The sequence below is a fragment of the Idiotropiscis lumnitzeri genome, chromosome 4 (genome assembly GCF_059441095.1).
Source record: "Idiotropiscis lumnitzeri isolate Australia: NSW breed Sydney's pygmy pipehorse chromosome 4, RoL_Ilum_1.0, whole genome shotgun sequence".
NCBI classification, from domain to species: Eukaryota; Metazoa; Chordata; class Actinopteri; order Syngnathiformes; family Syngnathidae; genus Idiotropiscis; species Idiotropiscis lumnitzeri.
In genome coordinates this window covers 27910630-27933858 of record NC_142394.1, presented here as the reverse complement: position 1 = coordinate 27933858, position 23229 = coordinate 27910630, and the positions used below count along the sequence as shown (strand labels likewise).

General features: G+C 48.6%; 1 protein-coding gene across 1 annotated transcript; it reads right to left on the bottom strand.

Moving 5' to 3' along the window:
- Nucleotides 1–132: 132 nt before the first annotated feature.
- Nucleotides 133–23006, bottom strand: abca1b (ATP binding cassette subfamily A member 1b). Its single transcript, XM_088292807.1, has 49 exons — nt 22838–23006; nt 21744–21909; nt 19495–19588; nt 17783–17924; nt 17334–17452; nt 15840–15961; nt 15574–15777; nt 14602–14691; nt 13099–13339; nt 12465–12604; nt 12271–12387; nt 11988–12182; nt 11662–11867; nt 11367–11543; nt 11059–11281; nt 9985–10206; nt 9692–9896; nt 8772–8882; nt 8505–8679; nt 8285–8416; nt 7935–8212; nt 7638–7858; nt 7491–7563; nt 7173–7423; nt 6802–6853; nt 6594–6713; nt 6350–6498; nt 6155–6279; nt 5889–5987; nt 5588–5777; nt 5423–5517; nt 5310–5342; nt 5129–5234; nt 4917–4991; nt 4654–4823; nt 4393–4570; nt 4173–4288; nt 3772–3916; nt 3578–3701; nt 3381–3510; nt 3140–3266; nt 2893–2955; nt 2671–2777; nt 2467–2608; nt 2246–2380; nt 1335–1438; nt 1021–1113; nt 689–932; nt 133–599 (listed from the first exon to the last, which is right to left on the bottom strand). The coding sequence occupies exons 2-49, from the start codon at nt 21807–21809 to the stop codon at nt 450–452; spliced, it is 6876 nt and encodes a 2291-aa protein (XP_088148933.1). The 5' UTR covers nt 21810–21909; nt 22838–23006; the 3' UTR covers nt 133–449.
- Between the last annotated feature and the right edge of the window lie 223 nt (nt 23007–23229).

Sequence of the window (23229 nt, the reverse complement as noted above, 5' to 3'; positions counted from 1 at the left end):
TCCCTTCATTCTTATGATAAGGTTTAATGTGCTTGGAGCACTGTGGATTTGTTTGATTTGAATGTTTGAAGTAACAGCTGGGTGTCACATTTGAAGAGATTTTTTTTTCCCCCAAGAAAACAAAACAACAGGCATTTTCACACATTTTTGCTTCTTAAAAAAATCATCAAGACTTTGATTGGCAGTGGAACAAACATAAATAAAATAAACAAGACAATGATTTGAAATGATTCGGAATCTTCGACACGCACGACTCGACACCCCTCCGAAAAGAAAATGGCGGCCGCACATCAGCACCGCTTCAAGTCTTTTTCTTCCGCCGTGGGGCGAGGCCACGCCCAACCGCCGCCGGCAGAAATCATTTGCATTGTATGGCGACGGGTGTCCGCTCCGCCAGTCACGCGGACCGTTATCAAATCACATCTCACGTGATCCCTCACATGACGCGGTCACATGATGCTCTCTTTGGTGGGGTCCGCCTGAGGAAGGTGCACTCGGACTGCGCTTCCGCCTCGGGGCCGCTTTGTTGAGGAAGAGGACGAATGATTGTCTTTCGAGTGATAGTCGTCGCTTTGGTCCTTGGCAAAGTTCACGAACACCTAACACGCAAAACACAAGCATGTCACACCCGTCTGTGGGGGTGTACGCGACTGTGCGTGTGTGTGGGGGTGTGTGTGTGTGCGTGTACCTGGTCCAGCGTGGTCTGCGTGACGGAGTAGTCTTCAATCTTGAGTGCTTGTTTGTTGTTGGCCAGCGTGAAAAAAATGTGCGTGAGCGAGCACCGCGACGACGGCAGCTGGTACTGCAGCATGTTGCGGTGTTTCTCCTTCAGCGTGCACCCGCTCAGCTCCCTCTCGATGAACTTCATGACGGGAAGGAGATCGGGGTCGGGCCCCGCCACGCGTAGGATAATCGTGTAGCCGTCGCCGAACCTGCAGCCAACACGTGGAACGACCCGCGTTGAGAACCCGCTTCCCACCTCTCTAAAACCCGCATGTCTGTGTGTGCGCGCTGTTGTACCTGTTCTTCAAATGTTGGACGCTGCCGAGACATTTGAATCTGCCGTTCACCATGATGGCCATGCGGGTGCACAATGCCTCACACTCCTCCATGCTGACACACACACACACACACACACACAGGTGATTACAAATAGGGCATAGGTGAGTAAAGCCAATACTGGCCTTATTTCAACGTAATGGCTACTTATGAAGGCTGCCGAAAACAGGGAGTCGAGGTGACAAGGAGACGTGACGGACATAGTAAGGAGACAGGAGGTCGAGGACACACACGAAGGACAAGCGAGAGCCCAGACCAAGGCGAACGGCTGGCACCTGTGTGAGGTGAGCACGACGGAGCGTCCCTCCTTGATGACGCCCAGGATGCAGTTCCAGAGCGCTCTGCGGGCTTTGGGGTCCATGCCCGTGGTCGGCTCGTCCTGTTACCATGGCGACAGCCAGGGTTAGCTCCGCCCACAAGTACAACAGAAAGCAGACAGAGAACGCCACAAGGACCAGGACAAGCGGCATCCTCTCCGCGGCGACACAACGGCGTGCGGCCCTTTTTAAGCTCCACCAGGTTACCTAACTAAGCTATGTTCTGATTGGTCCATGGCCCGCTAAGTCTCTTGTGTAACCTAGACAAAACACCTGATTAGCAGCTCCTTGTGATTTCGCTGATCACACGAGTCAAAGTTCAGCAACCGGGCCAAATGCATAAATGCAAGTCAAGAAGTTTGACAACCCTGAAAAACTTGTATAAATCACAGATACAAAAAAATGTGACTACATTTGAGCGTTTTCAGAAGAATAAAACTAACACTAAAACTAAAATGGTTGACAAAAACAGCACTCTGCTCTGGACTGTTGACCCCAATCATGTAACCTCTACGCACATAAATACGGTCTTACATGGGCTAATCTTCATTCGTCCCCTTTCCAGCGTATGCCTCCACCTTTCTAAATGTTCCTCCACCGGCAAATCACAATTTTATGCACGAAGCTCATCTGTCAGCCCATCCATCATTGCAAAGAGGATGGGCCTCAGAGCGGATCCCAGATGCACTCCCACCTCCACCTTCAATTCCTCTGTCAGACCTAAATCATACCTCACAGCTCCTCTTCAGCCCTCATCCATGTCCCGTATTATCCCAACATAGTTTGAAGATGCACCAATTGGGCTAAAGGTATGCAAACGTTGTAGCTAAGGTTGCCTTGACGCATCCCCCCCACGTCGCCTCACTCACCAGGAAGACAACAGGCGGTGCGCCGATGAGCGCCATGGCGGTGGACAGTTTGCGCAAATTGCCGCCGCTGTAGCTTCCGGCAGCTTTGTCGGCATACTTGAGCAGACCCAACCTCCTGATGCCCCACTCGGCCACCTGTTGAGAACACCGTCATGGTCATGGTCTTCCTCCTCTTGGTACTCAAATGCCGCACGTCGATTTCAGGCTGGCTCGCCACTCACGTCGCAGACTTCCTTGCCGGGAACCCCTCTGAGGATGGCGTAGAGCTCCAGATGTTCTCTTCCTGTCAGCAGCTCGTTGACCGCATCGAACTGGGGGCAGTAGCCCATGTTCTGGTGGACCTGGTCCAGCTCCCGTAGGATGCTGATGGGCGTTAGCATGTTAGCACGATAGCACGTGACCTTAATAAGTCAACTTGACCTGACCTCTTTCCAGCCAGGAAGGCCTCCCCACTGGTCACCATGGTGTCGCCTGTCAGCATTTTGAAGGTTGTCGTCTTTCCCGCTCCGTTCACGCCAAGCAGGCCGAAACACTGATCAAACACACGCACATACACATTTAATGAACACACACACACAAAACTATCCCGCAGGGGTGCGTGTGGGGGTGTGCGTGTTTGTGTCTGTGTGTTTATGCGCACAACAAACCTCGCCCGGAGGAATTCCGACACAAAGTCGATCAACCGCCGGCTTCTGTTTCCTTTTGAACACCTGCAGGGTGGAAAAGAAGAAGTGATGACAATCACAACTTTATTGAAACAAATTTGACACGCGCATGCACACATACACACACACACAGGGTCCCCACAATATTTTTGGTCCCCACAATATGATTGTGCTGTCAGATACTGGTCCTCACAATAGCGCAAAAACAAACACACGGAGTGAGGATTACCTTAGTGAGTTGCCTGAGTTCCAGGATGTGTCCATGTCCGAGTCCGTGTACGATGCGTTGTCTCTCTCGAGCGACGTCTTCATCCTCCTCTCCCAGGACTCCCAGTTTGGTCAAGTGACTCACTGGTCTGCATGTGCGCACATTGAGATAAAATAAATGAGTATTGCATTGCCGCACGCTGGAGAGTGTGGATCTTAACTGTGTGCGTTTGTGTGTGTGCGTTTGTGTGTTAGCGTGTCACCTGGGTTTCACGCAGAATCTGTACTGTATGAGGACGGTGATGATGAAGAAGACAACGCCCTCCACCGCCATGGCGAACAAATTCTTTCCCACCATGTCCCATTCCAGAGGAGAACGCAGCCTGTTCTCTCCTGACACACGTACACACAACAACATGTAACACTTTGCACTGACGTGACGCTGTTCTGCGTGCGTTACCGAATCTTTGCAGCGCGTCGGCCATGGCCTGGTTCTTGACCATGTCGATGAGGCCTCGCCCCAAACAGAAGTGAGGGAAGATGAGCAGGACGTTCTTCAGAATGTCATTGATGCCTCCGATCTCCTGCGGTCGCATTAGCACGTTAGCAACGCGGCGCCGGCTTGCGAAAGGACGCGCTCGCTCGCTCGCTCACATGATCCCCGAAGAGCTCCATGACGAAGGTGGATATGCTGCCGTTGATGCCAATGAGGATGTTGACGCTGGTGAGGACCACGTAGGCCGTGCTGGGGATGCTGAAGAGGAACGACGCCGGGTACATCAGCGGCGTGATCGACCACCTGCACGCACGCAACATGACCAGACATGCGTCACAACATGCGTACAAATACACCTAGTAGAGCGCTAGTGGGTGGGGTGTATGTGTGGAGACACGCGAGACTGCCGCTTACCCTTTGTACATTTTGTCATTATTGACTTCGCTTTTATGTTCTGCTAAAATAAAGGTTTTGATTGATTTGTTGATTGCAGTACGAGTGTGTGTCACGCATAGTGGTCATAGTGGTTTCACAAATCGTAGCGTGTGTGTGCGTGTACCCATAGAGAAGAAGAAGTAGCGCAAGCACGGGCAGGTTTGTGGAGGAGACGTAAGCTTTTTGTTGGAAACACACGAAGATGAGGATGACCAGCGTTGCCGGGACGACGTAGTTACACTGCGGAGAAGCAACACGGCCCGTTAGCCAGCGCACGTGAACGCACACACGCACACACACACACACACACACAAACGCGCGCGCACGCACGCACGCAGACGCACCATGTCCCAGATGAAGTTGGCGGTCCAGTAGAGGAGGGGGTGCACGCCGCTGATGAAGTGCATGTGTTTGGCCTTACTCACACGCTCCTGAATGAGGAAGACCACAAAGCTGGCCGGGACGAAGGACATGGCGAAAATCACGCAGATGGACACCAGCACGTCCACCGAGGTCGTGACCCTGGAGAGCAGCCAGACGGTGACGCGCGGGATGATAGATACATACGTGTGTGTGTGTGTGGGCGGACGCGGGCGTGCACTCACAGCGCCACCTGGGACAGCTGCTCTTTGGTCAGGTTGAGCGGATGATTGAAGGCTCGGATTCCGAAGTGGCTGGCGTCTTTGCCGGGAGGGAGGTTGGCCCTCAGGATGGCGTTGCTCATCACGTTGATGAAGGAGCCCATGCTGTGCCAGCCTTTGTTGTTGAACCAGATCTGACCGGCACATAATCCAGCAATCAATCAATCCCTTTATCAATCAATCAATCAAACAAATCAATCAAGAGTGTGTGTGTGTGTGTTGCTCACCTTGACGTTGTTTTTGGTGTCCAAACCGTTAATGAAAGCTGACAAATTGTCAAGAAATCGATCAGCCGCAGCTCCCTGTTCAATGAACAACATTCAAACGTTGGATCATCATCAAGAAATGATCAATATTTTCATTTTTGCTGACGAATGACGGGGAAACTTTGAAAAACTGAAGTACTAAGCAATCAGCCACTCTTCTGAGGGAAACGAACCTTGGTCAGCTCAAAGATTTTACGGATGCGCTCTATGGCGTCATCAATCTCGTCGGCCGGCGGAAGCACCTGAGTGCTCCTGGCGCCCAATGAGAAGCCTCCGTACCTACCGGTCAAGTGATCAATTTTAATATTATAATAATAGGGATCGAAAACATCATCCGCAATCACACAAACTTACCTGAACTCATTGACCCAAACTTTGTTCTTCAAACTGAGGAGGACACAAATGCAAAGTTGACTGAGAATGGCTTGCCATCTTTGCTCGCTTGGCGTATATTGCGCGCGTCATACCTCTTGCCGATGATCTGCGCGTACGTTTTGACGAGGTAGTCGGAGATGTTCCGTCCCGTCAGGTTCTGCAGCATGTCGGTCGAGCTCAACTTCATCTGAACACAAAGCAAACGTCACAGACTCAGCCCCTCTGTGATGAATATCGGTAGTGACATCACAGCCAACCTGGGGCGGGGGCATCCCTCCGGCGCCGGCGGGGCAATCGGGCAGCATCTTCTTCTTGCCGTCGCAGCTGCAGGAGCAGGCAGGGGAGGGGTCCTCCATGGTCCAGTTCCCGGACACAAACAGCTGCCGGACACTCTCCGTGACCTCCGGAACGCTCCAGTCGTCGTCGCCCATCGTGCACGGAGCCTCTCTGATCCAGAGGTTGAGAGACGGCGGGAAAACACAGAGGAGCGAGGCGGAAGACGAGATGTAAGAAGCACGAAGCAAGAGACGAAAGGCGAGAGGAGAGCCATGAGCTTACGGAACAGGATGTCCCAGCATGCAACGGGTCCCCAGTCCCGGCGGGTCCAAAAGAGAATCCAGTAACTTCTGCATGGTGGCGTCTCCCGGTGCGTCGTCACTACAACACAACCAACAAACGTCTTGGGCAATTTTCACTCTCAGGAGCTAAGAAACTAAACATTTAGGGGGCGGTTCTTTCTTGTCACGGAGCAGGCAAGGTGAAAAGCATTTTAATCTGGCTTTTCAAAGAAGCAGCAAACTTGGCTGGCGATTCAGCGTGAGTACCTGATGAAGGTGACCTGGTCTTCGTACATCCAAGGCTGCAACTCCAAACTGGGATATTTCCCAAAAGGAGGAACGATGAGACTGAAGACGAGGGCGATGCAGACGAAAACGGCGGGAAGGACGATCTGCGAAACACCAACACATCGTCGTCAATGTGAAGCGCTTGAGAAAAACGACATGCCGACAAAAGCCCACCTGGGCGAAGAATCCTTTGCGGGAGCGTCGGGCGTAAAGAAATCTCTTCCACATGAGCGCCACAAATTGTTGTTTCCTCAGATTCCAGCCACTCACTTTAGCCGATCCTTTCCCGCCGATGTAATTCAACCTGTCTGTTTCCCGACTCTCTGGAAAGCCAGACGTCCGTCATGTTACATGTTCTGGAAAGCGCTTATTGGGCGCGCGTGTTAACGTGAGCGGCCGCGTAATCACGTGCGTTTACCGAGATCGCCGGCGGACGCGTCATCGTCGTGCTCCTCCGTCAGAGGTCGCAGACAGCTCTGAGGGTCGCCTCCTCCGAAGGCGTGAGTCCGCCGTCGTCGCTGGACGGGAAGCGTGCCATCTACACAAAGCAACGTGCGCAAAAGAGTCCGTGGTTGAAGATGTCAGAGATGTCAGAGATGTCAAGCGTCTCGACGACGGGTTGTCACCTGAGGGTACGTCCGTGTCCACGCCGTTATCTTCAGCCACTTTTAGGAAAATCTGTCGAAACAAAAAGTATTGAAAATGGTCTCGAAGAGTTCAGACAAGAGAAGTTCAGCGTTTGCCAATTTATTCATTTCACGACACCTTTAACGTAACGAAAATCTTCCGACACAGCCCAACAAACGTAAACTGGAATAATGATCTCATCGCAATCGATTAAGTGCTTTAGTCACTGGCTTCTATAAATGAAACATCTTTTGCAGAAAATTAATGTTCATGTTCAAAACTGGAAGACTGCCTGCAATGAGCACGATAACCTCATCAAGCACATGAATGCGCTTGATGAGGATTGGTTAAGATTTTGAGAGCGTCCCACCTCCTCCAAGGTGGTGTCGGAAACGCCGTAACTGGAGATGTTCAAGTCGCTCAGTTTGTCGTCCATTTCTCTGAAAAGCTCCACAAAACCTCCGTCCTTGGCGGCCGAGTAAGGCAGGACAAAGGTCAGCTCGTGCCCGAGGTCCTCCACCATGCGGGCGGCAGGGATGTGGCGCAAGATCAGGCTCGACACCAGGGACGTGTCCACTGGGGGGAGTGGCGCATCACACACAGACGCCGCCTGCCCGTTTTCTAAAGAACAAAATATTCGATGAACGCGGTTTCCGGAGCATAGCCAAAAAGGTGAGGGGCCGCTTACCAATGGTGGCGACGTCACTTTCCTGCTCGCTGCCCAGTCCGGCGTCACTGCTGCTGACGGAACCGCTCTCGTCCTGGGACAGAAGCAGGCAGGATGAGTTATCGCTTGGTGACATTTTGTCAAACAAAGCGCATGGTGCTACGGAACCTTTTTCGTGAAGGACACAGTGCTGGACGAATTCCTGTAGGAGCTGAGCGAGGGTTCTGGGTCCTTCTTCACCAGGGTCAGGTAGTAGCCCGTCCCGAGCTGGTTTTTGAGGTAGAGCGAAGAGCCGACACAGCACAACTTCCCGTGCGAGATGATGGCGATGCGGTCGCCCAGGATGTCCGCCTCGTCCATGTGGTGCGTGGACAGGATGATGGTGCGACCTGAGGGCAAGCGACACGCAGTGCTCTGAAATGACACGTCATCATTCTGAAGGGGCCCAAACAATGAGAAACTCACCCTGTCGGTATTTCAGCAGCAGATCCCAGATTCCTCTCCGAGCGTAAGGATCGACTCCGGCCGTGGGCTCGTCCAAGATGACCACCTTTGAACCCCCAACAAAGGCCAAAGCCACGGACAGCTTCCTTTGCATGCCACCGGACAGCGTGCTGGTCTTGGATTTGCGTTTGTGCGGCAGACCCGTGTCGTGGAGGATCTGCTCGATCTCGCCTTTCACCTGCTCCTCCGTCAGGCCTTTGAGTCGAGCGTAGAACCAGATGTGCTCCTCCACCGTCAACCTGCGGGGGGCGCCCAAAATGCACTTAACCGTCTGTAGCAAGCATCAAAAGTGAGATCGGAAAAAAGCTCACATGCTGAAGAGGACGTTGTGTTGAGGGCAGACGCCCAGACTCTGACGGATGGCGCTCAGCTCTGTGCGGATGTCTCGACCCAGAATGTAAGCGGTACCGGAGGTGGGTGGGAACAGACCGGTGAGGATGGACCTGCACCGATGGACAACTGAGCCACTGCTGGTTTCAACACTCGAAATAGTTTCTGCAAGCGATCTGGGTCGCGGTCGCTCTCACTTACATGGTGGTCGTCTTCCCGGCGCCGTTGTGTCCCAGGAAGGACGTGATCTGGCCCTCGTAAAAGCCCAGCGTCAGCCCGTCCACCGCCAGCTTCTTTCCGTGGCGGTACACCTTCACCAGATTCTCGATGTAGACGCCGGGCTCAAGGTGAGCCGGTTCCTCCTCTATGCACACCGCTGCACGGAAGCAACACACGCACAATTTCATCCTCTGCCCCTTCTAACGATGCAACTTTTTTGATTTGCTGAGTGTCTCTCGGCATTCTCACCACCCTTTCCTCTGTGGTTCAGAGGGACTTTATTGGACTTGTTATCCTCTTCTCCAAGCCAGTAGGACTTGGTGAAGGGGAAGTACCACGGACGAGGAATCCCGTATTGGCCTGCCAAACACAAACAAGTCATGACTTGGCATGCTGCACGAAGAGTGTCGTTCACTTCTGGTGAATCAAAATGATGTCATGAGACGTGTAGCGGTCTGTTCGCTGTGTTTTTTTCTTTTCACAGTTGCCTGGGTAGTGTGGATGGGTGCAGACCTGATCTGCATGACAATCTGGCACATTCTTAGGAGGAGATGGATGGCTGACTATTGTCACCATTTGGCATTGTCAGTGCTTGTTCTTTGCCTTGTTGCGTCAACGCTGCAGCTTTTTACATTCTTTGTCTTCACTTGTCAAACGTAAGTAGCAGTCAATGTTTCTGCTTTCCTGGTGTACAATACTTCTTAATTTTTTTTTTGCTGGTTAACTTGCGCAATTAAAGATTCAGATCCTTTGTTGGACTTGCAACGGTTAGTTCTATTTTTGTGTAGTAACAGATTTGGTTTTTATTTTCTCGTGTTGTGGGTCCAGTCATCTACTTTAATTTTGTTTATTATCTATTATATTTAATATTTTGAAGTTCTGACTCACATTCTTGTGCTATTTCAATGAGATTCTGTTTAATTGCTCTTATTTTTCTGCTCTGCTTTGGGGTTCAAGATTCGCATCGGGACAAAATGTCTCGACCTTAGAACAAACAAGTGTAAAATATAAATAAATGTTTTCAGAATGACACATGCCCCTCATTGCCCTAAGCTGAATTGTAGCAAAAGACGTGCAATAAAACAGACAGGAATGTGTAGAAAAACAGACTAGCGAGTTCACTTTGAACCACATGCAACTCAATCTGATGTTGCTTCGGAGTACCCCACCTGGAAAGACGGCTTCGATGTACCAGGTGAGGAGCCCATACAGGAAAGAGTCAAAGTACATGATGATGATGGCAGTGCGCAGGCTAAAGTCGTCTTCTTCCAGGGGACTCGCCACCAGGTTCTTCCATTGGATGCCAACGCCCTGCTCTTCAAACAGAGCAAAGTACTCGCAGCCAAACCCAAAAGCCACGGGGGACAGGAGGCTCTGCAAGAGTGAGCGGGTCAAACTCATGACTCCATTTGTGAAAGAGTGACATCCATACCCCCAAATTGGCACCGTCAGGCATTCTTACCGCAAAGACTTTTGCGCCAAACCCGATGTGGTCCTGCCAGGCCACGCAGAGTACGTAAGGCAAGTACAGCGTGAAGTAGATGATTCCTCCGCAGGCAGCAGCCAAATTGGCTCGAGCAAATGCCGTACTGATGAGAAAGCACTGCATGATGGTCACCACGGCAAAGGAAGCCAGGAAGAGGAAGACCACGCCGGTGTCGCTGTACGGCAACAAGTTTCCTTTCTGAGGGTCAGAGAATCCCATGAGTGACTACGACATTGACTGCAATCACCCAAGCAGCGAGACCACAAACAATCAGACAACCAGGAACAATGAAACAGAACACAAGGCCAGAATCAAACAGTCAGCTGGTACATTATCACAATCAACCAGACCACATGACCACAGAACCCGTCAACCACAACTGTACCACAAACCACCACACCACCATCAACCCGACTGTAAATGTATGTTAGTAGTTTTTGGATGACCGACAGCCACACTGGACTGAAGCAAACCAACTTGCAGCCCTTCGAAACTTTTATTCACTTACTTTCTTGACGATTTAGTTTGACACGGGGCAGCGGTTTGTGCAATTATTGTATGTGCCTCAAGTGTATGTTTGCAATCAACGTAGCCACTGTCTGTTTGTGCTTAAGTTTTCTTCCATTTCTAGTTTTCACTGAGCTTTGATGGTTGAAGCTACTGATGCGGATGGGAAAAGTCAAGATTCACTCATTAAAAAAAATAAAGCACCCGTCGAGGCTCTCCATCTTCAATTCCTCATTCCGTGGGACTGCTACACCGACCAAACGCACATTCAGACAACCAGACAATCACAACTTGACAAAAAACAACCAGACAACCAGGCAAAATCAACCACACAACTGTAACCAGACGAGAACCAATCAGCAGCGACAAACAGACAACAAGCAACCGGACCGCAACAAGCCGACCACATTCAAATCAGACGAGCAGGCCACAATCAACCACAAAAGACCAAACTAAACCGGAGTAGCAGACCACAATCAACAGATAACTCCAACCAATCAAAGTCTCAACCACAAAAGCAAAAATCTGTCCAAATCGCCAGACCTTGAGCATCAGCACCAGCAGTCCGGCGCTGATGAGCAGAGGAATCAGGCTGCTGATGAACCAGCTGAACCACAGGATTCCGTTGTCCAGTCCCATGATCCTCATGGTCTCCTTCAGACGTGCCTCCTTCTCGTACACCACGCTCTTCAGGATGATGGACACGGAGAACATCCAGGCCAGTGTCATGAAGAGCGGCATGGAGCGGCTCATTACCCGCAGGAAGCTGAGGGCGCGGAGAACGAGAGTAAGTGATGGCACGCTCGAGCGGCCCGCGCTGCGAGCATCGACCGTCTCGGACTGCGTTGTACATGTCGTCCACGTAGCACGGGTAGGGCATCTGTTGGATGTAGACGCCCATCTTCTCTTTGGTGCCCGTCATGGCTCGGACCAGGGCTTGCTCGATGACATCTTGCAGGTAGGAGAATCCTCCCCAAAGGTAGCGCATGTCCTCGAAGGGGTCGGCGCGAGGACCCGGGTCCCAGTATCTGACAAGAACCAGACAAATCACAGTGCATGTGCGGCATATTGCAAAAAAACAGAAAGCCGATGTGCATCACCCCCCCCACTTTTTAGTTCAATGTATTGCAGCACATATTTCCTTACGCGTCTTTGATCTTATTGGTCCGCTCCACGTTGTCGATGTCCATGCGGATTTTGTAGCTGATGTTGGGGGGAAGCTCAGTAGCATTGGCAGCAACATCTGGGAAGACGATCCCGGCCCAGAACTTCCTATCTTCCAGTAGAACCATTGACTCATTGATCATGTGCTCTTCAGTGGGGACGGGCTCCAGTTTGTCCAGATTCACGCACTGAAAGTGTCGTGGTCATGCGATACTCAGTCGGCAAACTCAGGAAAAAGCTCGTAGCGTTAATATGATCCTTCGCGAGGCATGGTCGTCTTTTTCTGTGCGTTGTGCTTAGAAGCTCACCTCCATGAAGCGGGAGATGCCGGTGATGGCCTGGTCGGTCTCGTTGAAGACGTCCCTCCAGGTGAGGGCGGCGCTGGTCAGGCGCCGCTCGTCGGCATGTCTGGATAGGAAGTTGGAAACGTCATCCACCGTCCAGTCGGTGTCGGCCAATTGAGCGTGGAAGTAGGTGGCGGTCACGTTGTTCTTCAGCAGAGACTGCAATGCACGCAACAAACATTTTCACATATTTTGCTTCTCTGGATAATCAAGTGAGCCATAAAATTGGGCGGCTTTTTTTTTCTACCCGGATTAAGTTCATCTGGTCACTGTTCTCCAGGAAGTTCCAAACTTTGGGTCTCATCTCCTGCCACATTCCTTCCAAGTCCCTGAACACGCCCAGCTCCTGAAATGTCCGGTTCACCTGAAAGCACCGCGAGCAAACGTGTGTCATTTGAGGCAGCAAAGCAGAGGTGCGGAAATTAAACGTGACGTCGTCACCTCGTGGATGACCCTCCGAGTAGCGGGAGTGTCAGGAGTGTAGAGAATTTTCCCCATCAGCAGCGGCTTCAGGGCTTCCCAGATCATCCTGGACATGGGGTTGGAATCCATGTCCCTCACTAGATTGTTGCAAAAAGGAGCTGCACACACACAGACAATTGCACGCACATGCACAAACACACAAATGAAAAAAAAATGGCATCTGCATCATCAGGAATGCATGTTTTTACTTTTACAACACGCCAAGATGGTCACCACAGGAAGTGAGTCAACTTCTGACGAGCCTCAGGCATCTTCACACAAAAATGATACAAAGTGTTCGGAAGTGGTGTGATACAGACAGGACAAGAAGCTTGACGGGAGGTGGCGCGTCACAAAAAGAGAAGAAAGTGGTGTCACGCGGACAGGACAGGAAGTGGCATGCATTTGAGGGAAAGTGGCGTGATGTGGACAGGAGCGGATGTGCGCCGGATGCAGACCGGAAGTTAGGTAACAGGCAACTGTGTCAAAGTGTCCAGGCGCTAACAGGAAGTGGAATTATGCATGCATGAAGCCGTGCCATGCAGACAGGAAGTTGCGTCACATGGACTGGGCAGGAAGCGGCGCGACGCGGACAGAAGCTTTGCCAACTGACTGGAGGAGTTGTCGTAGCGCTGCGTGGCGTCGTCCTCGCTGCTGTTGTGGTTCCCAAAGAGCGCCTTGTAGTTGCTGTCCTCGTACCAGTTGAGAGACTTGATCTGCAGGCCGCCGCCCTCGGGATGGCCGCAGACGATGCGCGACACGGCCTGGTACATGGCACTGGGCGAGGACGTGGCGTTGCGCATAAGGAAGATGATCTCCTTCCTCAGGTCCATCCAGCTCTTCATGCCGGCCAGCTGCACCACACGCACGCCACACACATTCAAAGTCGGTTCTACAACCGCTACGACAGTCACGTCGACCGCATCGAACTCGACCACTTGGCTGAGCGAGTGGAAGCGTTTGTTAAGGTGCTCGACTTCCTGTCGTGATCTGTGTTTTGGACTTTTTGGCTTGTGTGGATCAGTCAGTCATCAGTCAGGTTCTTAACTCATTGACTGCCATTGACGGCTAAAGACGTCAAAAATATATATTTTTTTTCAATTGGCTGGAAGTGAATTAGTTAAATGGCAGAACCGTGTCGACATTTGCCATATAAACTCTGCTCAAAGGTTCTTCCCAACAAGGTCTTTTTCCTTTCGTCGACGGCCTGACGCTTGCTCATGTGGCCTTTTAATAAGTCAAGTGCTTATAGATTCCCGTTGTCATGGCGCCGAAAAAATTTAACTGAACCGAAATGTGTTTGGTTCCTGTACGCTTGACTTCCTTTGTTGGCATTCTCACTTGCATTTCCGCTAGCGTCTTTTTCTATGACGCCGTTAAGTGGCGGTGTTTCGCTCCCACCGCAATTATTTTTCCATGACATTTTATTGTCGTACTTTTTAGTTTGTGTTAAGAACAGATTGCGACCGTTTTGGAAGTGAAACAGAAGCTCCGAGCCAATCCATTTCCTATTTTTTTTTTTTAATTTCCCATCATTCCTATCCATTAATGGTTAATTTATTTTCTTTATTTAATGGGCCGATTAAGATGACAGTATTTTGAAAAGTGCTGATGAATGGCCCTTGTTATAATTCCTACCGATAATGTCCTATTGTCCCTATTTTCAACGAGGCCTCATTTGTTAACACTTATTTACTCGCCTCAGCTTTGCGGTCCAATATTCCACTTGCAGATGTTTCCACGGACTGTACGAGTCAATGAGGACAAGACAGCTGGTGGCGCGCACACAGTGTGTTTGTTGGTTCTGGTTCTTTGTTCAGCTGAGACGTCGGGTGTCCTGACCGTGAAGCGGCTAACATGACATGTCACATTTTTCTTCATGGGAGAACTCGCTCTCCCTCACGCACCCACAGACGCGGACGCTCTTTAGCGGACGCGCACTTCCAACACACACTCTAAATAAATCTCCGAATCCAACTTCCTGCAGCGTGTTCTTTTGATATCAACCAACAATCAGGACTACGGACATTGGACTGAGCGTCACATGACACTGAGTCTTGTCAGGACAGCGTGTGTGATGACATCAGGCCCTGTGACATCACAGTGAGTGTCTTACCTCCACAGCCAGAGACCCGAGGCTGTCCAGCATCTTGTTAGCTGCCACGGAAACACTCTGGGTGGCTTCAGGGTCTGATCTGACGTCCCTCTAAGAGACACGCACACACAGGTGATTGTCAAAACAAGCTGTGAAGGAGTTTTATGTGGTGGATCTTTATGGTCGCATCAAAATGTTGGCATTGTTCTCAAACAAGCACCAGCGGTTGTTGTTTGGTGCTCACTTTTTACTACGCCACCGCCGCATGGATGAAACTGAAGCCTTACAACACACCTGGCCAATGCTTTTCGTTTTTGGGGGGTTGTAATACTACAGTACAGTTGTCCATATAGCCAATCAAAAGATAAAATAACAATAAAATGGGCCGTCATCTACAATCTCATTGCCAACTTTTCAAGCTGCATTCAGGGAACTATACAGAGAAGAACCGAGAGAGGGGACGGCCTTGTCTGACCTAACCAACATTTACATCGTCAACAGTCCTTATTATTATTTTGTTCTATTTAGCTTGTTTTTTTTCCCTGAGCAACAAGTTAATTCAAATAATCTTTTTAAAAATATATATTGTATATGATGTATAAGTATATACAAGCCACTAGTATCCAGTGGATACTAGTGTGACCATCCGTCACGTGCGTTCTCATGTGACTTGGACACAAAAAGTGCTGACTGCTCATAAAACTGTAAAATCCTTTTTATTTAGTTCCCTTCAGTGTTTGGCTTTTTGTAGCACATTGCTATGGAAATGAGCATGTGAAAAGGCGGCGCGTGTGCACGCACAAGGCCGGGTTCACACACTTTCACCCGCTTTCTTCCTGTTTCTTGGGCCAGGGGGAAAAAAAGGAAGCCTCAGGCGAAACAAAGCGAGACTCTTGACAAAATGAAAAGAGATGTGCTGCGACACGCCTGCCAACTCCCACACAAACGCACGCACTGGCACCCCCAGTTGAGTGAGGTGTGTGTGCGTCTCACCAGGATAGGTTTGAGGAAGTCCACATTGTCCAGAAACTGTTGCTCGGCGTGGTCGAGCCACATGGGAGGGGCGCTACACACCACTTCTTGTACCATCACGGCGGACAGGGGGTCTGTGATGTTGATAAATTCCCGCAGGCTGCGGCCGCCCGGCCTGCGAGGACACGCATCGCGCAGGTGGACCCCGAACCCTCTCAGGAGGACCTGAACACACGCACGCTTGTCATGTGATCGATTGATGACGATGATGATGATGTGATGCTGACCTTTTCCAGGTCGACGTCGGCCTCCAAGATCTGAGCCACCACAGTTGGAGGAAAGGACACGTTCCTCAACAGGAAGCTGGACAAAGTCTCCTCATCTTGCAAGAAGTGCTTCAACTTGAATCCTGAAACACACACGCACGTACACACGCATGCATACACACAATGAGGTTTTGTGTGGCTTGTTTGATGATGTCACACCTTCGTGTTGTTACATGTCCGGAGCTCTTGCACAAGTGGTCCAGCGACCATTTACTTTTTTTTTGGATAAATTCAACTAGGGATAGGCAAGTACAGATACCAGGTGTCGGCATCGGGTACACGCAAAGCCAGCCACACAGCCTTTATTTAAAAAAAAAAAAAAAAAAAAAAAGAAGAAAAATAAATAAATTAATTAATTAATTAATTAAATATTTAAATAAATAAATAAATAAATCTAACATCCTTCCTTCTCACCAGTAGTTAGCAGTTTGACACAACGGCAGATCATCGTAAATAAAGAAATTCAAATAAAAAAAATGTTTTGACTTCGAAAAGCGATCACCATTCTCGTCGATTTTATGACAGGCAGACATTACGGACCAAGCCAGGAGCTGAATTATCACCGTTGATAATTTTGCATTTATTTTTGTGCTGTCAATTTGCAATATTGTCCCATTAATCAATAAAGAGATTGATTATTAATATTGTTTATTTAATATAAATCTGATTAATCAAAGAAAATAATGGACGGATTTGTTGATTAGCAGAAGCATGGCTAGTTGCTCTCAGCCAATTGGCACTGGCGTCAGAGCGTCGGCCGTGTTACAAAAAGAGGCTGGTTAGCATCCAGATGCTAATGGTAGCGGCTCGCCAAAGGTGCATTTTCCAGTTTCCATGCTAACGAGCTGCCATTAAGGCAACACCTTGCCACCGTAGCGACCTCCCGCTGCCAGAGCAATCCCGGCAACCATGTCAATATCCTGTTGCCATGGCAACAACAATGTACGCTGCAAACGTACAAGAGTGAACAAGCAAGCAAAAACGTGATTAGTTAGAACAAGTTTGTCATCAGAATGCTGACGCCTGATTGGCTCGCCCACTACAAATGTTCACTTGGAGTTGAAGAGTTCTCAGCCTCCATTCTGTTAATTCAAATAGGTCATCTGAGCACACACACACACACACACACACGCGCACGCACAGGTAGCTTGTTCCTGCCACAATAAAAGCAGGTCAGAGCAGGTTGGAAACTCAACACGGTACCATTAGAGGACAAAGCGAATTCCATTTGTTCAAGAGAACCAAGAAAAGTGCAGCTTGCTAGATAAAAAAGTCTTTTCACGGATTGTTGGTGACGTGCAAAGATTCAAACAAAGCGACTCCAATCTTATATGTTGCCTTTTATTGGCTGGACTTGGCTGATTCTGCTATACGGCTGACGCGGTTCTAATGACGACGGTGCCGCTATTCCTGATGATGATAATTACGAAGATGATGAGGGTGTGTCGTCTGTACCTGTTCTGCTGCTCTGGAGCTTTCGGAGGGCCTGTGCGAGCTCCTTGAAGCCCTCCAAGTTTTTGTCGTTCTGACTGTACAGAAGAATCTTCTTGGCGTCGGAGAACAGACGAGAGATTCTGCATACACAAAACCTGATCAGGACGTTCTCTGCCGCACACAACAAAACTGCTGCCACGTTTGTTGTTCCATGAAAGCACAAGACTGGCTTCAAAGACTTCTTTCATACTCCAGCCCGGGAGAGAAACCCAAATTGGAATAGCTAAACATGGTTTGAAACGATACCCACAATCCCTAACCCAAATTTAAAAACATAATCATGGCTTTAATCCCAAATTGGAAACCTTCATTTGAATCTTTAAGCAACGGTGTAAACCCCTCAATCTGGATTGAAACCCAAATTGGGAAACCAAAGATGTCCAAAAGCCTCATTTGGACGGGCGGCTCACATGGAGTCGTTGAAGTTGCCCACGACGCCCGGCGACTCGCCCGGTGTGGGGCCGCGGAAGCACGGGTTGTTGGCGTTGCAGAGGATGCCCTGGATCCACGGCAAGGTGCCCGCCGACGGCATGGCCTTGTTGGGGAAGTGACCTGCGGACGGCAAACAGCATGTCAAGCACGGTGGCCTTGACCCAACCCGGCGGAAGCCGTTTATGGCCGCTGATTAGATTAAAAGAGCAACAACAAGCCAATCGCGCTGACTCAAGTTCGACTGACATCGGCCATCTTCATTCATTCACCCCAAATCGGCAAGTCTCCCACTCGCTCGCGAAACTCGCTCGCCAAACAAAGACAAATCATCTTTTTTTTTTTTTTTTTCCCCCAACAGGGTATTCGCGCACCTCGATACACTATTAGGATATTTTGTTGAATAAAATGACGCACGAAAAAAAAAACAACTAATCTAACTAAAATTGCATCTTATAATTATAAAAGTAACTAAAATGAACGCTCCTTATAGCGGAATTATTTCTTTTGAAACGATGTCCGATCGGAGCGAACTGAACAGCACGCAGCCAAAGCCCATCCTTGCGGCAGGCGTCGATCTTTGGAGTGCGGCTGCCTTGGCAGCAACAAGTCACGACAGGTTACAAAGTCACAAGTCGCTGAATCATTGCACCGCACATTCCTTAAACTACTACAAGGGGCGCACGCAGGCACGCACGCACACATCGGAATCTTTCACTGATTCATTCGATTGGGCCTTTTTTTATTTCGCTGACTTAGACAGTTGCGTCCTAGCCAACTTAAAATAACTAGAAAAAAACGGGGCAGTGGGGAAGGTTTTCTGACCGCTTTCTCACCAGACAAAGAATTTATCCAGTGGACTAGACAACAACTGACTGCTCAGTGAAATGAAAACGAGTTTTGGAAGATCATCTTTTGCCACTCCATCTTTCTTTTCTATATCGTCTCAAACATCTTCCGGGTCTTCATGTTCTCCACAATCTGTCAATCAAGTCTTCTTATTTTTGTGTTTGTTCTTTCCTAGTTGATAATTGAAGTGTGTGTGTGCGTGCGTGTGTGTGTGGGGGTGTGTGGTGGGATGATTTCAGACAAGAGCGTGGTTGCAAAGGTTCGGAATGAGGGAGGAATCCATCACCACTCATACGTCCCATCAAAAAGGTTGAACCACATATTCATTTTCTCCCAAAAACAACTTTCTTTCTCGTCTTGGTGCGCAATCTAATCCGAGTTGATGTACGTGAAAGACGAAGTGCGAAGCAGCTAACAGCCAAAGCGGGAGCTGGCCCTCAAACACACACAAGGAGTAAAACAAACCAACAAAAAAAACAACAACCGTCAATCACAACTGATCTGGAGCGTGGCTGTCCACTCCGACAGCCAAGACCGAGACGACCTTCGGCAGCTGACATCATCCAATTATGGCGTCCATAAAGAAAGATAAAAGGTGAAAAAAAAAAAAAAAGATAAAAAGACCCACGAGGAGGCCCAACGAGTGAGCAAACGTTGACGAGCAGGCTCAGCTTATCGATTAGCGGCTGAACGATGTTTACATGAAATGAAGGTTTGGTGCGTGCGCAAAAGTCAACGTGACGCCGCGACGTGACGAATTGACGTGCGGCGGCGCTGCACGGGACAACGTCGCCAGGAAACATGCGAGATGAACGCGAGGAAGACGCCGAGGGAGAGGACTCACATTGGTGCTGCTCGTAGGGCGGATAGCTGAGGCGCACGCCGATCAGGATGAAGAAGATGAACAGCGGCCACACGATCTCCACCAGGAGCTGAAGCTGAAAACAAAACACACAAAACACTTCAACACCTCAACTTGATTTGACCTCGTGTCACCTTTAAGGAACGAGCCGTTTGATCCTTGAACATTTCCATGTGTTCTCCTTTCTGTGACGCTTCCAGTCTTGGTGTCGCGGGCTGCTGATGACGCTCCGTGAAGCAATTCCCTCAAAAACTTGCAATGCGCCAGAAGAAATACAAAAAAAGACCAATCGACCCTTGGCGCCAATTGATTCGACTTTTTCCAAGCAACTGACGCCATTTGGAATGATGCGCTCAATTTGACACGTCCACTTGAAGAACTCGTTACAAATTTGGACGAGGCATGTTAAGAAACAATCGATTTGATGCAAATTGGAAAGGATGGAGTCGCTGTAATATCGAAAGAATCGAGTTGACTCCAAGTCAACGACGTGTTCAGGCTTGCGGGAATATCCCCAAAAAACCTCTTATGAAAACGTAATCAGTCTCAAACGGAAGCAATCGAGCAATTTTCCAAGGAGTCGGCGAATCCAGTTAGGAGCAAATGTTCTCACTTTGTTAATTATAATGCTGATGAACAATTGCAAAGACAAAGGGCTGAACGATTTGAGGAAAAAATTGTATTGCGGTTTTCAGATATCGTGATTTCAATTTAAGTTGCGATTTTCTTCACAATGTACAGTGACGTTTACAAACATGACAGAAAATGCTATTAGACCATTAAGAACAATAAAAAAATATTAATGTAATAATGGAACGACACTAAAGCGGTTTTGTGAGGGGGGCAGTTCTTTCTCAAGTTTTTAAAAACTACTTGCCGTCAAGTCTAATTTTGTATTCATGTCTAATTGTGTATATGAAAATGCATTTTTTAAACCCAAAAATGTTCTTATGTTCATTGTATATAAATGTCAAATCATATGTCAATAAAATCCTAGGCTCTTAGCAGAGCTAAATTGATTAAAATATATCATTTTGAGAACTATCATTTTGCAAATCTCAAAACTCAGTGCTCTGTGGTGCAAAAATTATTGATGAGAATATAAACATTTGATATATGTTTAACATTGAACCTCTTCGTCATGATGGCATCAGCAGTTTACGTGTTCCGGTCTGAGATTGTCTGCTAAATTGCTAATGCAGCCGTCGTCTTATTTGATGTTGAGATACATCTTGATTGGAATGCAACATTTCTGTTCCTCGCTGCTAGCTCTGCGCTATAAAGCGGACTTCTGTTCGAAGTCGACTGTACACCTAAGCACTTATTTTGGGACTTTCCCGATGATCCGGATCGCGCAGCTTGTTGCTGCTGCTGTGCACAGACTTGCATATAGTACAAATAAAGTCGTGTTGCTGCGGCACAACAAAAGCTTGGCGCCCCCACATTCAAGCAGTGGTGATTAGAAATCACTTCCGGGACTATGGGCAACAACGTGAGACTTTTTTTTTTGTAATCAGTACGGTGCTGGTGAGTATAACCTGCTTCGTGAGCGTGGGGCATTAAAAAAAAAACGCAGCTTTGACAATCTCTAAATCGTATTGACTGAAATCGCGATTTCGGTCCCCAAAGGATAAAATTTGTAAACTGGGTGAGATCATTAGTATATATTCAAAATAATTCAATTCACCGCTGATATATTCTTACTTTCCCATAAAACACAAAATGTTGTTCCGTACAAGAGGCGTGCAGAATTTCGTCTTTGTGCCATCTGTCCTCAAGAGGGAGATTTGACGCCCTTCAAGTCAACACGTTACATCCACCCTGAGAAAGTGGCATTAGCGTGTTCCGTCGGAACTGCACAAGCTCCGGAGCGTCATCTCGCATTGTCAGCAAAATCTTTCGCAAGAGCTGGAGATGGACAACAACAGAGAAGACATCTTCCATCCACCGCATATAATCGAGTTTTGAGTGAGTTTCACTGTTTGCCTGACTGAGTGGACAAACATTTATTGACTGGGAGAAAAAGATGGGCTCCCGTTATCATAAAGATCTTGTGTGACCTTTTGTCTACTTTCAATGCACTTCTCAGTCTCTCCCGGAATAGTAACAACATTTCAAAAGCAACGCCGTCAAAGAGAAGCGTTCGCTGCCAAATGCGGGATATCGGTCTACCAGAATCACCATCGCCTAAGTGAGACGACGACTAAGACAAAGATAAGGGCGCGTCTCACCTTCTGCCTGCGTCGGTACGTCAAGTTCTTCCAGAGCAGCAGGCCCAGCTGCGTCCACTGGGACATGGCGGCGACGGCGTTGGCGGCAGCCTCCCGGCGGGAAGGACGCTCAGGAAGGTCGGCGAGCCTCGATGACTCTCCGGGACGCTCCAGCGCCAACGCACGTCTCAAAGGGCAAAGGTCAACACGCTGTCAGTCAGTCAGATAGCCACGGTGCTGATCACGCACACGCTATCATCTCCACAGCCGCTCACTTTATTAGGAACACCTGATTATCTCCCACTGATCGCGAATCAATAACCAGTGTTGACCTGAAAGCTTTTCCTAATTTTCTGTCCTTCAGGCCGGGAGATTTTCAAGTTATGAGGAATAAACATCAATACACAGGACCATGTTCTCTGCTCTTCACGTTGGCAAGGTCCAACTTTTGTCCAGCTCACAAAAAAACAACACGGTGACACACAATCACGCGCGCGCGCGCCCACACACAAACCAAACAACAAGCATTAGCACTGCTAACACTGATTAGCATATTCATTGCTTATATTTATTAGCTTGTGGCTGACATCAAACTTTGGCAACATGTTGCTTAGCATGTTCACGAGCATGATATAAAGTGCACTGAGTAGGTGTGATCGTGAGCATTGCTAAAATGAAACACTGATTGTCCATTTATCTTGCTCATCTCAGAAACACAATTAGGCAGATACAGTATTTGAATAATGAAATTAAATCAGCACACCAGAATCATCTTCCTAAATAAAAAGTAATCAAATCAGTCAATCAAGAGGTTGTCAATCATTGTCAGAATTGATCAGAGCACTTTGTTGAGTGTTTTCACGAGTCTTCGAGGAATTAGAGATCAATTTAAAAAATAAAATCATCAATATGATGAGCAGTAGCTGATTAACCTATTGTCTGATTTTGTCGATCAACTGCATCCAATTTGTTTTTCCTCACCTTTTGCTGCCAATTGTGCTTTTTGTCAACTTTTCTCAACTTTTGTAATCCAAGCAAGTGAGGTTGGTGGCGAAACGGATTTGTCGAAGCCCCCCTAAGGGCTGCCTAAAACGCGTCACGAAAAGTTAACTTACCGTCAAGTTGTTCCTCGTCTTGAAGTCGTTGGTTTTGTTGTTGTTGTTTTTGTTGTTGTTGTTATTGTCGTTGTCGTCGCCGTCGTGCGTTCGTGCGACAGTGCGCATTCGTAGTTGCGGCGAGCGAGTGGAGTGAAGCTCTGCTCGAAATCGGAAAAGTCTCCGAATTCCGGAGCAATCCGGTGCCAAGCGACAACAGTAAGTACAAACGGCGTTTCCGCCCAGATCTTCAAAATAAAATTCATGAAACCACCTCCTCCAACGTTTGTTTCACATGAAAAGTAAAGAAATATCCAACTGTCAATAAATTGACGTACAAAACAGAATGCCAAGGTGGTTTACTTCGTTTACTCCTTGATAAGCGAAATACTATCAAAGAATGTTAACAATTA